This window comes from Balaenoptera acutorostrata, chromosome X (assembly GCF_949987535.1).
Source record: "Balaenoptera acutorostrata chromosome X, mBalAcu1.1, whole genome shotgun sequence".
In the NCBI taxonomy this organism is placed as follows: Eukaryota; Metazoa; Chordata; class Mammalia; order Artiodactyla; family Balaenopteridae; genus Balaenoptera; species Balaenoptera acutorostrata.
Window position 1 is genome coordinate 104,755,589 of NC_080085.1, and position 12,446 is coordinate 104,768,034.

The 12,446-nt window shown below is 40.7% G+C and overlaps 1 protein-coding gene across 6 annotated transcripts in view; it reads right to left on the minus strand.

Moving 5' to 3' along the window:
- UPF3B (UPF3B regulator of nonsense mediated mRNA decay) overlaps nucleotides 1–12,446 on the minus strand; it is a 43,404-nt gene that overhangs the window by 8,962 nt on the left and 21,996 nt on the right. For 2 of the 6 annotated variants that reach the window (XM_057537748.1, XM_057537749.1), the window contains exons 3-5: nucleotides 5,699–5,805; nucleotides 5,418–5,524; nucleotides 935–1,033 (exon numbers count right to left, since the gene is read on the minus strand). In XM_057537748.1, the coding sequence (XP_057393731.1) occupies nucleotides 935–1,033; nucleotides 5,418–5,524; nucleotides 5,699–5,805 (313 nt within the window). Of the gene's footprint in view, nucleotides 1–934; nucleotides 1,034–5,417; nucleotides 5,525–5,698; nucleotides 5,806–6,703; nucleotides 7,009–12,446 lie in introns of those variants that run through there. The other 4 variants (XM_057537751.1, XM_007178596.3, XM_007178598.3 and 1 more) reach the window with 4 other exon arrangements.

Sequence of the window (12,446 nt, forward strand, 5' to 3'; positions counted from 1 at the left end):
AATCAATAAGCAGCTGTGTGTTGAGTCTTTTCTGTGTTTTCCTTATAAAATACCCATTATAGTAATAAATAATGGAAACCAAACTAGTTGATTCTAAAATGCCAATCTGATATAAAATATTGCAGCTAAGTCCTTAGCCAACACAACCACATTACAGAGATCTCAAAATCTGGATCCAGTTTACCGTAAATGGCAATTATTTTAGTTTTTTAGTTCCAGTATTTCAGTTCAATGTAATTACTATGTGTGCAGTTAACTGCATATTCAAAGCCTAGAAAACAGGACTGGCCACTACAGATACTTTATATTAAGTTACTCAAGTATAGAAATTTTTCCATCACAGCTCTCAATGATAACTCTTCCTCTTTATAAAAATGGAAACCAGAAGTCAAATAAATAATCATAAAAATGGTAAGAGGCCTCAAGGAGTTGTAATTTGAAACATCTGATTTTTTCCCATTGTCTTCTAATGAATATATCTAAGGTGATTTACTACTCAACAGTCAAAATATATTGCTTAATGGTGAAGGGATGAAAAGCCATTAGCCAAAGAGAGTGAAAACTAGAGGAAACCCACCTCCATTCTAACAAGCAAAGCTTTCATCAGTGAATTACATTTCTCATGAACTTTATTTCCTATGTTTTCTTAATTTAAAAGATTGGAATCCACTTAATTCCCACAAAGGTAATATTTTTAAAAAACCCATGGCCCTACTATATATACAACACAGGGAACTCTACTCAATATTCTGTAATAACCCATATGGGAAAAGAACCTGAAAAAGAATGAATATATGTACATGTATAACAGAATCACTTTGCTGTACACCTGAAACTAACACAACATTGTAAATCAACTATATTCCAATATAAAATAAAAATTAAATTTAAAAAAACATGGCATTAGCATTACATAACTAGAGCTATACTGTACCATCATCGATAGTCCCAACTTTAGTATCTCTTTTCTTAGTCTTCTTTTTTGCAGCTTTTTGAAAAGGTGCAAATTCTACTATGGCAGGATATTCCTGACCTGTTTAGGAAAAATAGCATACTTGTTGTAAGAAAGAAAATGTCAAAAGTGGATACAAGAGACTCAACCCACCACTCTCTAGGCCTCCTTTGATGACAGTGGTCTGAATAGGTCTCCCAACAGGCATAAATCACATTGGCACAACTAAAATCAACATGTTACCAAAGGAGCCCCCAGTTCATACTGATAACTTAGTGAAAAGATATGGGAGGGAATTAAAATACTCATTTAAATTCAACTTCTAAAGTGTGATATTGTGATATGTGGGGGGAAAAAATCTACAAACTAATTTTCATTTAAAAAATATATCAGAGGGAATTCCCTGGCAGTCCAGTGGTTAGTACTTGGCACTTTCATTTCAGGGGCCTAGGTTCAATCCCTAGTGGGGGAACTAAGATCCTGCAAGCCATGAAGCATGGCCAAAACAAACAAACAAACAAACAAAAAAACCAGACCACAATACTGATTATACAGGGGTATAAATATGTCAAAAGTCACCAAATGCACACATAAAATGGATGCATTTTAATATGTAAATTATACCTTAATAAAATTGATATTTTATAAGTGCAAAAATATACATCAGAAATCTCTAGAACAGGTAAAGCTATAGAGATAGAAAGTAGGTTAGGGCTTCCCTGGTGGCGCAATGGTTAAGAATCCACCTGCCAATGCAGGGGACATGGGTTCGAGCCCTGGTCTGGGAAGATCCCATATGCCGCGGAGCAACTAGGCCCGTGAGCCACAACTACTGAGCCTGCGCGTCTGGAGCCTCTGCTCCGCAACAAGAGAGGCTGCAATAGTGAGAGGCCCGCACACTGCGATGAAGAGTGGCCCCCGCTCGCCGCAACTGGAGAAAGCCCTCGCACAGAAACGAAGACCCAACACAGCCAAAAATAAAATAAGTAAAATAAAGAATTATTTAAAAAAAAAAAAAAGAAAGTAGGTTAGTGCTTGTCTGCAGATGAGGAGTAACAGCTAATGGGTACGAGGTTTCTCTTTAGAGAAACGTGTTCTAAAATTAGATTGTGGCGACCGCTGCACAACTCTGTGAATATACTAAAAAACACTGAACTGTACACTTTAAAAGGGTGAATTTTATGGCATATGCATTATATCTCAGTAAAGCTGTTATTAAAAAATACACCAGGAGACACCAAAAGCACAGGCAACAAAAGTGAAAAATAGATAAACTGTGCTACATCAAAATTAAGAACTTCTGGGGCTTCCCTGGTGGTGCAGTGGTTGGGAATCCGCCTGCCAATGCAGGGGACACGGGTTCGAGCCCTGGTCCGGGAAGATCCCACATGCCGCGGAGCAACTAAGCCTGTGCGCCACAACTCCTGAGCCTGTGCTCTAGAGCCCGCGAGCCACAACTACTGAGCCCGCGTGCCACAACTACTGAAGCCCATGCACCTAGAGCCCATGCTCCGCAACAAGAGAAGCCACCGCAGTGAGAAGCCTGTGCACCACAACGAAGAGCAGCTCCCGCTCGCCACAACTAGAGAAAGCCTGTGCACAGCAACAAAGACCCAACACAGCCAAAAATAAAAATAAATAAAATAAATAAATTAAAAAAAATTTAAGAACTTCTGTGCATCTAGGGACATAATCAACAGAGAGAAAAGGAAGGCTACAGAATTGGAGAAAATATTTGCAAATCATATATCTGATAAGGGGTCAATATACAGAATATGTAAAGAACTCTGACAACTCAACAAAAAAAATCCCAAATAATCTGATTAAAAAATGTTCAAAGGACTCGAATAGACATTTCTCCAGAGATGGTATACAAATGGCCAATAAGCAAATGAAAAGATGCTATGTGCTCAAGCATATGAAAAGATTAAACTATTACCTCACTAATCATTAGGGAAATGCCAATCAAAACCACAATGAAATATCATCTTATACCTGTCAGAATGATTACTATTAAAGGGGGAAAAAAAAACAGAAAATAGCAAGTGTTGGCAAGGACATGGAGAAATTAGAACCTTCATGCATTGCTGGTGGGAATATAAAATGGTGCAGCCACTATGGAAAACAGTATGGTGGTTCCTCAAAAAAATTAAAAATAGAATTACCATATGACCCTGCAATTCCACTTTTGGGTATGTATTCAAAAGAAGTGAAAGCAGAGACTTGAACAGATGTTTGTACATTCATAGCAGCATTATTCACAATAGCCAAATGTCCCTCAACAGATGAATGGATAAAGAAAATGAAGTATATACATACAATGGAAAAGGAGATTCTGACACATGCTACAACATGGATCAACCTTGAGGACATTATGCTAAGTGAAATAAGCTAGTCACTAAAAGTCAAATACTATGATTCCACTTATATGAGGTACCTAGAATGGTCAACTTCATAGACAGAAGGGTGGTTCATAGAGGTAGAATGTAGTTGCAAGAGGCTGGGGGAGGGAGAAATGGGGAGTTGTTTAACAGGTAGAGTTTCAGTCTTACAAGAAGAAGTTCTAGAGATTGGTTGCAGAACAATGTGAATGTACTCAACACTACTGAACTGCACATTTAAAAATGGTTAAGATGGTAAATTTTATTTGTGCATTTTACCACAATTTTTAATAATGCAAAAAAACAAAAAAAGCAATGAGGTAATGATACATACTATAACATGGATGAACCTTGAAAACATACTAAGTAAAAGAGGCAGTCACAAAAGGCCACATATTGTATGATTCAGTTCATATGAAATGTCCAGAATAAGGAAATCCATAGTTAGTAGATCAGTGGTTGCCAGGGTCTAGGGCGAGAGGATAATGGGAGATGACTGCTAATGAATACAGGATTCTTTTTGAAGTGATAAAAACATTCTGGAATTACATAGTGGTAATGGTTACAAAACTTGTGAATATACTAAAAACCATTGAATTTTATGGTATGTGAGTTATATCTCAATTAAAAAAAAAAACCCAAGTACTGGAAATATACACCAGATCCCTGCTATAGAATAATGTCATACAAGGTATAAAATTCCATCCTTAGATCTTTGGCATGTAAACATAAGCCAGGATAAATTACTAGAATTGACCATTAGGCATCACAAAGCAGTCACACAGGAAACAAGATTTTAGAAATCCTAGTGAATGCAGAATCATATTACCTTAATAATTGACATATTTGAGAAAGAACAGATAAACCAGACTGAAACAGAAGGAAATTGTGGAAGACAGGCTGAAAAAAACAGAAGTGAGGCCAAACTATGGAAGATGCTGACTACCAGACTAAGGAATTTGGACTTTTTTTCACAACTGCTATCTTAAGTCACTATTTTCAAAAAGATTAATTTCATGGCAATATAAGACTAAATTATACAGAAAGTGGAAAAAAATGGAAACTCCTATAAGGTTAGAGACTGGTTGTCTAAGCATTAGGTGATGAGGATATAAAGTGTGAAAGTATTACTAAGTCTAGATGAACAAGATATTAAAAAGCAATAAATTGACAGAATCCACCACTTGTTTAAATGTAAGGGATAAAAAAGAAAGGAAAAAAGTTAAACACAACTCAGATTTCCAGGAAATCACTGCTATCTACTGGAATAAACTTGGAGTGGAGAAGTAGCTGGTTTGAGGGGATTAATAAAAGCTGGACAAACACAGTAGCAATCCTTCAACTTTTACTGGCATATTCCCTGACAAAGATTTCCTTTTTACCAACTTTGAACTAATACTGAAAAAACATAACCTAACAAAAAGACACATCATTCACCTATGATTGCAAAGCCAAAAGAAAAGTGGCAAATGGAAGCTTGGACATTCTCTGGCTAAATGTTGCAAGCAGCAGATAATAAAATGAGAGTTAAGGCAGAAGTTTTTCTTCCCTATAAACTCCTGGATACAAAGTGGGAAATCATCAAGTTCAATGTTTTAATTATATACAACTTAGAATGTTAAACAGTACTCCAACTGGCAACTATTGACATAAAGAATCTGACTTAAATAAGTGTTGGTCCTTGAAGCAAGATGAGAAGTAAATATTTAAAATTTGTCATACAAGTTTAAAGAGTCATTTATCAGTATCACTGTTGAAACTAGTAAATACTCAAAACAACAGATCATCTAATACCGGGCAAAAGAACAGTCACTGGAGGAGAAAACTGTGGCAATTTCATTCAGTTGATCAAACTACAGAAATAATAGGTTAATACAAATACCTGAGGACTGTAAAAAGTCATATTATCTATTTATAAGGCTGTCATAAGCTTATCAAATGTGTAAAACTCTTTAAATGTTGCTCATCTTATCACCCAGGATTTTAGAAACACCATGAAGGCATCGAGAAAACACTGTGATACACACATTGTCTTAAACATACAAATGACAAAGAAACCAACCCCCTCAGTTAAAAGGACTTACCTTTATTGTCAAGGAATACATAACCATCGAAACGATCCCTGAACAAAATAATGTCCTCCTGGTTTTTAAAGTTGATGTATGCTCTGGCATACATATGAGGATACAGGCTGCAGGGAGGAAAGCAATTATGTCAATGTGCTTGCAGGTGTCTGACTGAATTACAAGTATGCATATATTAAAAAGATAGGCTCAAAAATCAAATGGAAAACATTAGTAGGATAAAAAAGAATGGAAGAAACCTTTTTCATTTACCCCCTCCCTCTTTTATTTATTTATTTTACCTAGTATCATTAGAAAAAAACTCAAAATAATCATGCTCAGGCATAGGCTGAAGATGTTCCTGAAGCTGCTCCTTGGTCAAAGTGGGCGGTAATCTCCGTATTACCACCTTAAGAAATGAATAAGGAAAATAAAATTAGTACAAATTAGTACAAATTTTCTGTCATACCTGAATCACTGTCCCTGAAGAAAGTTGGCCTTTAAACGATGAGATCACTTATAAAAACCCAAGAGAATGTTCAGAAAGCTCAGAATGATTAGTCAAACATAACAGTAACGTAGTTTAAAAAAACCCCACAACTCTCAGAAAAGAGAACTGCCTGGAGCAAGGAAAATTTCAGGTTCTGTTAACCCGAAGCCCCACAGTTTACTAGGTTTTCGCCTCATTTTCTATCACCCATTTTCAGTAGTGGTAAGAAATTAGTAAACCAACCCTGGTCTTTTGTGGGTGCCATGAATTCTTGATTTATTAATATTTCCCTACCACATCCAACACATCCTAAAATAAAATCCTTACTCAATCAGCATAAAGAATTCAAAATTCTAAGGAATACCACAAATTCCCTCATTGCTCCCCAAATAAGGATGCACCCGATCTGGCCCCCAGACCATAATATCCCCCCCCCACCCACTCCCTCAACGAGCCTCTATTAATATTCCTATCACAAACTACTCCCACCCGTGATGGCCTCTTCACTATTCAATAATTCCCCTCCAATTCCTCATTCTTTTCACTATCGCTACCCCTCCCATTATAATCTCACAGCTCTGACCTAAACCCTTCTTGTCTGGGAATCCCCCCGCCCTCCCTCACTCCCATCCCGGGGCTCGGCGGGGAGGGGCTCCCACATTTCTGGCGAGTGGATGAGACAGGGTGATGCGATTTTCACTCAAGTGAAGAAACAGAGGAAGAGACTGGGAGAGGAAGAGGGCAGCCCCTTCCCAACCATCCTCCACGGGTGTTGGAACCGTCCCGCCCTCTCCTGGGCCGACAGCCGGCCAGACACCTTGCTCAACGCCTCTTTCTTCTCCTTGTTCCGATCCTGCTTATCTTCCCGTTTGATGCTGTCCCCCGAAGCCCCACAGACGCTGCCTGTGGCCCCCGGGGGAGTCAAGAGGGTTACTCGCTTCTCCTTAGGCCTATGCTCCTTCTCCTCCTTCATGGCCACGGTTTCGCTCCTCAACGCGGTAGCTCGGCCTAAACGCCACTACGCCGGCACCTAAAGACTCCCGGCCCACTCCGGACAGAGCTCCGCCCCCAACAGACGCCCCTAGTGATAACCGAAGCCCTGCTTTCCATTGGGCCGCGCCAGGATCTCGCGAGACTTCAGGACGTCCGGCTTCTTTCAGTGGAAGGGTTGTAGCACCTGGTCTTAGCTTCCCGCCCGCGGAATCCCCGCACCGCCCAATCCCCTTGCGACCCAGACTCCCTCGGGGCAAGTCATTAGCAACTCCGCCATCTTGGCTGGGACGAGTATTTCACGGACTACAAATCCCGGCATACAAAGCACTTACTCGGGCTTCCCTGGTTGCGCAGTGGTTAAGAATCTGCCTGCCAATACAGGGTACACAGATTCGAGCCCTGGTCCGGGAAGATCCCACATACCGCGGAGCAACTAAGCCCGCGTGCCACAACTACTTAGCCTGCGCTCTAGAGCCCACGAGCCTACTGAGCCCACGCGCCACAACTACTGAAGCCCGCGCACCTAGAGCTCGTGCTCCGCAACAAGACAGGCCACCGCAATGAGAAGCCCGCGCATCGTAAGGAAGAGCAGCCCCCGCTCGCTGCCAACTAGAGAAAGCCCGCGGGCAGCAACGAAGACCCAACGCAGCCAAAAATAAATAAATAAATAAATAAGCATTTACCCGCTTCTGGCCGGGAGATCTGGAGTCGTAGGTGTTTCAGGGTTCCTATTTGTAAGTAAATGGAATCCTTAATCTTGAAAGTGTAGTGTTTTTCAGATCTAAAGATACTTTCTGTGGGCTTTGTTTTCCTCAGATAAACCCGATGTTATCCAAAGTTTACCTCACTAGGGGAACGACTTGTATTTTCTATCATTGGTTGTGAAGTGTCCTTTCAGAGGCTTTAGAGTTTTTTTTCCTTATGTTGATTAGGATTCAGACACTTAATAAACACGCACAGAACACTGACATTAAAGGATCATTATAACCAAAATGTATGAGATTTGTTTTCATCACCGTTTTTTTAAAAAATTTTTTTAAAATTAATTTATTTATTTTTGGCTGTGTTGGGTCTTCGTTTCTGTGCGAGGGCTTTCTCCAGCTGTGGAGAGCGGGGACCACTCTTCATCGCGGTGCGCGGGCCTCTCACTATCGCGGCCTCTCCCGTTGCGGAGCACAGGCTCCAGACGCGCAGGTTCAGTAACTGTGGCTCACGGGCTTAGCTGCTCCGCGGCATGTGGGATCTTCCCAGAACAGAGCTCGAACCCGTGTCCCCTACATTGGCAGGCAGGTTCTTAACCACTGCGCCACCAGGGAAGCCCTTCATCACCATTTTTAAAAGTAAAAGGAATCTATCATGGTACTGATGCCCCACAGGGAGGAGAAAATAAAATAAAACCCAACTTGCTTTAGATGGGATTGCCCCCCTTCCCGCTTTAAAAAAGGCTAGTTATGCATTATTTATAATAGCCCCAAACTGGAAACAACCCAAATATCTGTCAACTGGCTAATGCATAAACAAAATGTGGCACATCCATAGATCGAAATACTACTCAGCAATAAAAATGAACCGATACGTCCATCCACATGAGTGAATCTCAAAACGATTATGCTGAGTGAAAGAATCAGGACACAAAGAGAATACATGGTGTATGATCTCACTGATATGAAATTCCAGAAAAGGTAAAACTATAGTGAGAGAAAGCAGATCAATGATTGCCAGGGGGGTCCGGGGGTGGGGAGAAGGGATTGACTGCAGAAGGACTCGACTGCAGAAGGGCTCCAGGGAACTTTTTGGAATTATAAAAAATGCTCTTTATCATGATTGTGGTGGTGGTTGCATGACTGCAGACATTTGTGTAAACTCATTGAATTGTACACTTAAAATTGGCAAATATTATTTCATGTAAATTATATTTTATTGAAATTCAGCCCCTCAGATTAAAAGAAATGCAAAATTTGAAAAATATTGCTTAGCAAAAGCCCCAGGGGGCTCCTCAGGAGAATGGAATGGAATCTGTCTCCTTCTCCAAACCCAAGAAAAATCTTTTTCCGTGGAGGAGCTGGTTAGTAGTGATCTTGAAGAGACAGCTGGCAGTGGAAGTCTTTACAAGAGGAAGAAATCTTTCCCCAGAAAGGAACCAATTAGTGACCCTAAAGAGGCAGGAAACAAGAGTGTCCCCAAGAAAAAGAGGAAATTCTCTTGTAAATGTCAAGTATTCTGTTTTGGGGGTTTTTAATGTTTTATTATACTTTGTTAAAAAGGAAAAATTGTACATTTTAGAATGTTTTTATGAGTAAATTTAATGTACTGAAAATTTTAAAAAAAGAAAAGAAAAAGAGGAAATTCTCTTCCAAGGAGGAGCCACTCAGCAGTGGACCTGAAGAGGCTGCTGCCAGCAAGAGCAGCAGCTTCAAGAAAAAGAAAAAGCTCCAAAAGCTGTCCCAGGGTGATTAGAATTGACATTTCCCTGGTGAGGCATAACTTGCAGAGATATTTCCCAACCTAAGCCTATATCTCAATAAAAAGAAAAATATTGCTCTAAATGATAGAGCGTTTGTATTTCATCAACTCTAAGATACCATCGAATCTAAAACCATTATTTTATATACAAAGAAAGAAAAAAATGCTGCCAATTGAATTATGACACACTATCAATTTTAAGATGTATCTTGATTTCAGAGGTGTTAAAATGTGAAAAAAAGTGTTAGTATCAATTGAACATATTATATCTCTATTATGTACAATTAAGGAAAAAGGAAGTGAAGTGGGAGAGAAGGGCAAATGATAAGCCAGAGAGAAACACAGACACCCACAGCACGCAGGAACCAAGTTAAGGATGCAATAGAAACCCAAGGCAGAAAGCTGGCTCAGGGCCAAGGACCCATTTTTGCTGACGTCTAGAATATATTACCCAGACTCCATTCTTAAATTTTCTCACTTCTGTTGCCAAGCATATGCTTGTGTTCCTAATTCCTGTTGCCAAGGCTATTTCCCTGTATTTGGGATCTGTTACTCTTGCCTCCAGCACCTGCCCACTCGTACAAGCCTAGCTTAAGTATCTGCCTCTGAACTCCTACTTAGCTTTGCATTTACATCTTGGTGTATGCCTGTTTTGGAGTGCTTGCTAGCTTTAAACAACTGCTGTATTTCAGTCATCAGAGTTGGGTGTTCCAGGGCTCAGTCCTTAGACCCCTTTTCTATCTACACTCACTCCTCTGTTAGTCTCATCTGTTCTTGTGGATTTTCTCTCTTCGCTGACAACTCCAAAATTTGTATCACCAGTCCATACCTCTCCTCTGAATTCCAGACATATATCCAACTGCCTACTTTGACATCTCTACTTAGATGTCTAACACATTCAGATTCTCTGAACATGTCCAAAACTGAACACCTGATCTCTCCTCACACCGCCTGTATTAGTTTCCTATTACTGCTGCAACAAATTACCACAAATTTTTTGGGTTAAAATAACACAAATTTATTATCTTACAGTTCTGTAGGTTAAAAGTCCAACAGAGGTCTCACTGGACTAAAACTGAGGTGATGGCAGGACTGAGTTCCTTCCTGGAGGCTCTAGGAGAGAATCTAGTTCCTTGTCTTTTCCAGATTCTTGAGGTTGCTCATATTCCTCAGCTTGTGGCCCTTCCCTCCATCTTCAAAGCCAATAATATAGCATCTCTCGGGACTTCCCTGGTGGTCCAGTGGCTAAGACTCCGTGCTCCCAATGTAGGGGGCCTGGGTTCGATCCCTGGTCAGGGAATTAGATCCCACATGCAGCAACTAAAGATCCCACATGCTGCAACTAAGACCCAGCATAGCCAAATAAATAAATAAATATATATATATAAAAAAAAACATAGCATCTCTCTCTGACCATGCTTCATCTATGTCTCTTTCACTCTCTCTTCTGCTTCCCCCTTCCACTTTTAAGGACCCCTGTGACTACGTTGTGCCCACCTGGATAATCCAGGATACTCTCCCTATGTTAAAGTCAGCTGATTAGCAACCTTAATTCCCATTGCCATATAATGTAACATAGTCACAGGTTCTGGGGATTAGGGTGTAGACAATTTAAGGGGGCATTATTTTGCCTACCACACACTGTAAAGTTTCTTTTTTTTTTTTTAAAGGGAATTTCATTTTCATTCATTTATTTATTTATTTTTGGCTGCGTTGGGTCTTAGTTGCTGCGCGCGGGCTTTCTTTAGTTGTAGCAAGCAGGGGCTACTCTTCCTTGCGGTGCGCAGGCTTCTCATTGAGTTGGCTTCTCTTGTTGCGGAGCACGGGCTCTAGGTGCGTGGGCTTCAGTAGTTGTGGCACGTGGGCTCAGTAGTTGTGGCGCACGGGCTTAGTTGCTCTGCAGCATGTGGGATCTTCCCGGACCAGGGCTCGAACCCATGTCCGCTGCGTTGGGAGGTGGATTCTTAACCACTGCGCCACCAGGGAAGCCCTGTGAAGTTTTTTTTTTTTTAATAAATTTATTTATTTATTTATTTATTTATTTTTGGCTGTGTTGGGTCTTCGTTTCTGTGTGAGGGCTTTCTCCAGTTGCGGCAAGCGGGGCCCACTCTTCATCGTGGTGTGCGGGCCTCTCACTATCGCGGCCTCTCTTGTGGCAGAGCACAGGCTCCAGACACGCAGGCTCAGTAATTGTGGCTCACGGGCCTAGTTGCTCCGCGGCATGTGGGATCTTCCCAGACCAGGGCTCGAACCCGTGTCCCCTGCATTGGCAGGCGGATTCTCAACCACTGCGCCACCAGGGAAGCCCTGAAGTTTCTTTTTAATTAAAATTTTAAAGTACAACACGTACAGATAAGTGCACAAATAATAAACATATAGCTTGATGAATTTTCACAGAGTGAATACACTCACATAACCAGCACTGAGATCAAGAAGTAGAACATTGCCAGCATTCCAGATACCCTCTTGGTGTTCCTGCTCAGTCACTTCCCCCACCAAGAATACCACCATCCTAACTTCTAACACCATTGATTAGTTTTGCTTGTTTTAAACTTTATGTAAATTGAATCACACAGCATGTATTCTTTTATGTCGAGTTTCTTTCTCTCAACTTTTATTTGTTTATTTATTTAGGCTGCACCATGCAGCTTGTGGGATCTCGGTTCTCTGACCAGGGATTGAACCCGGGCCACGGCAGTGAAAGCCCAGAACCCTAACCACTAGGCCGTCAGGGAACTCCCTCTCTCAACTTTTATGACTAAGAGATTCATTTATGTTGTCGTATGTAGCTTTGAATTGTTCATTCTCATTGCTGTATAATATTCCATTGAATGAATCTACCACAGTTTATTTATCCATTCCAATATTTGGGGTGCTGCTCTGAACATTCTAGTATGTGTTGTTTGGTGATCATATGTATTCATTTACGTTGGATACATACCTAGGAGTGGAATTGCTGGATCCCAGAGTAAGCATATGCTCCACTTTATTAGATACTGCCAAAGAGTTTTCCAAGAGGTTGTACCAATTTACACTCTTACCAACAGTGTGTGAGAGTCCCAATTGCTTCACACCCTTCCCAACACTTGCTAATGTCTGGTGGG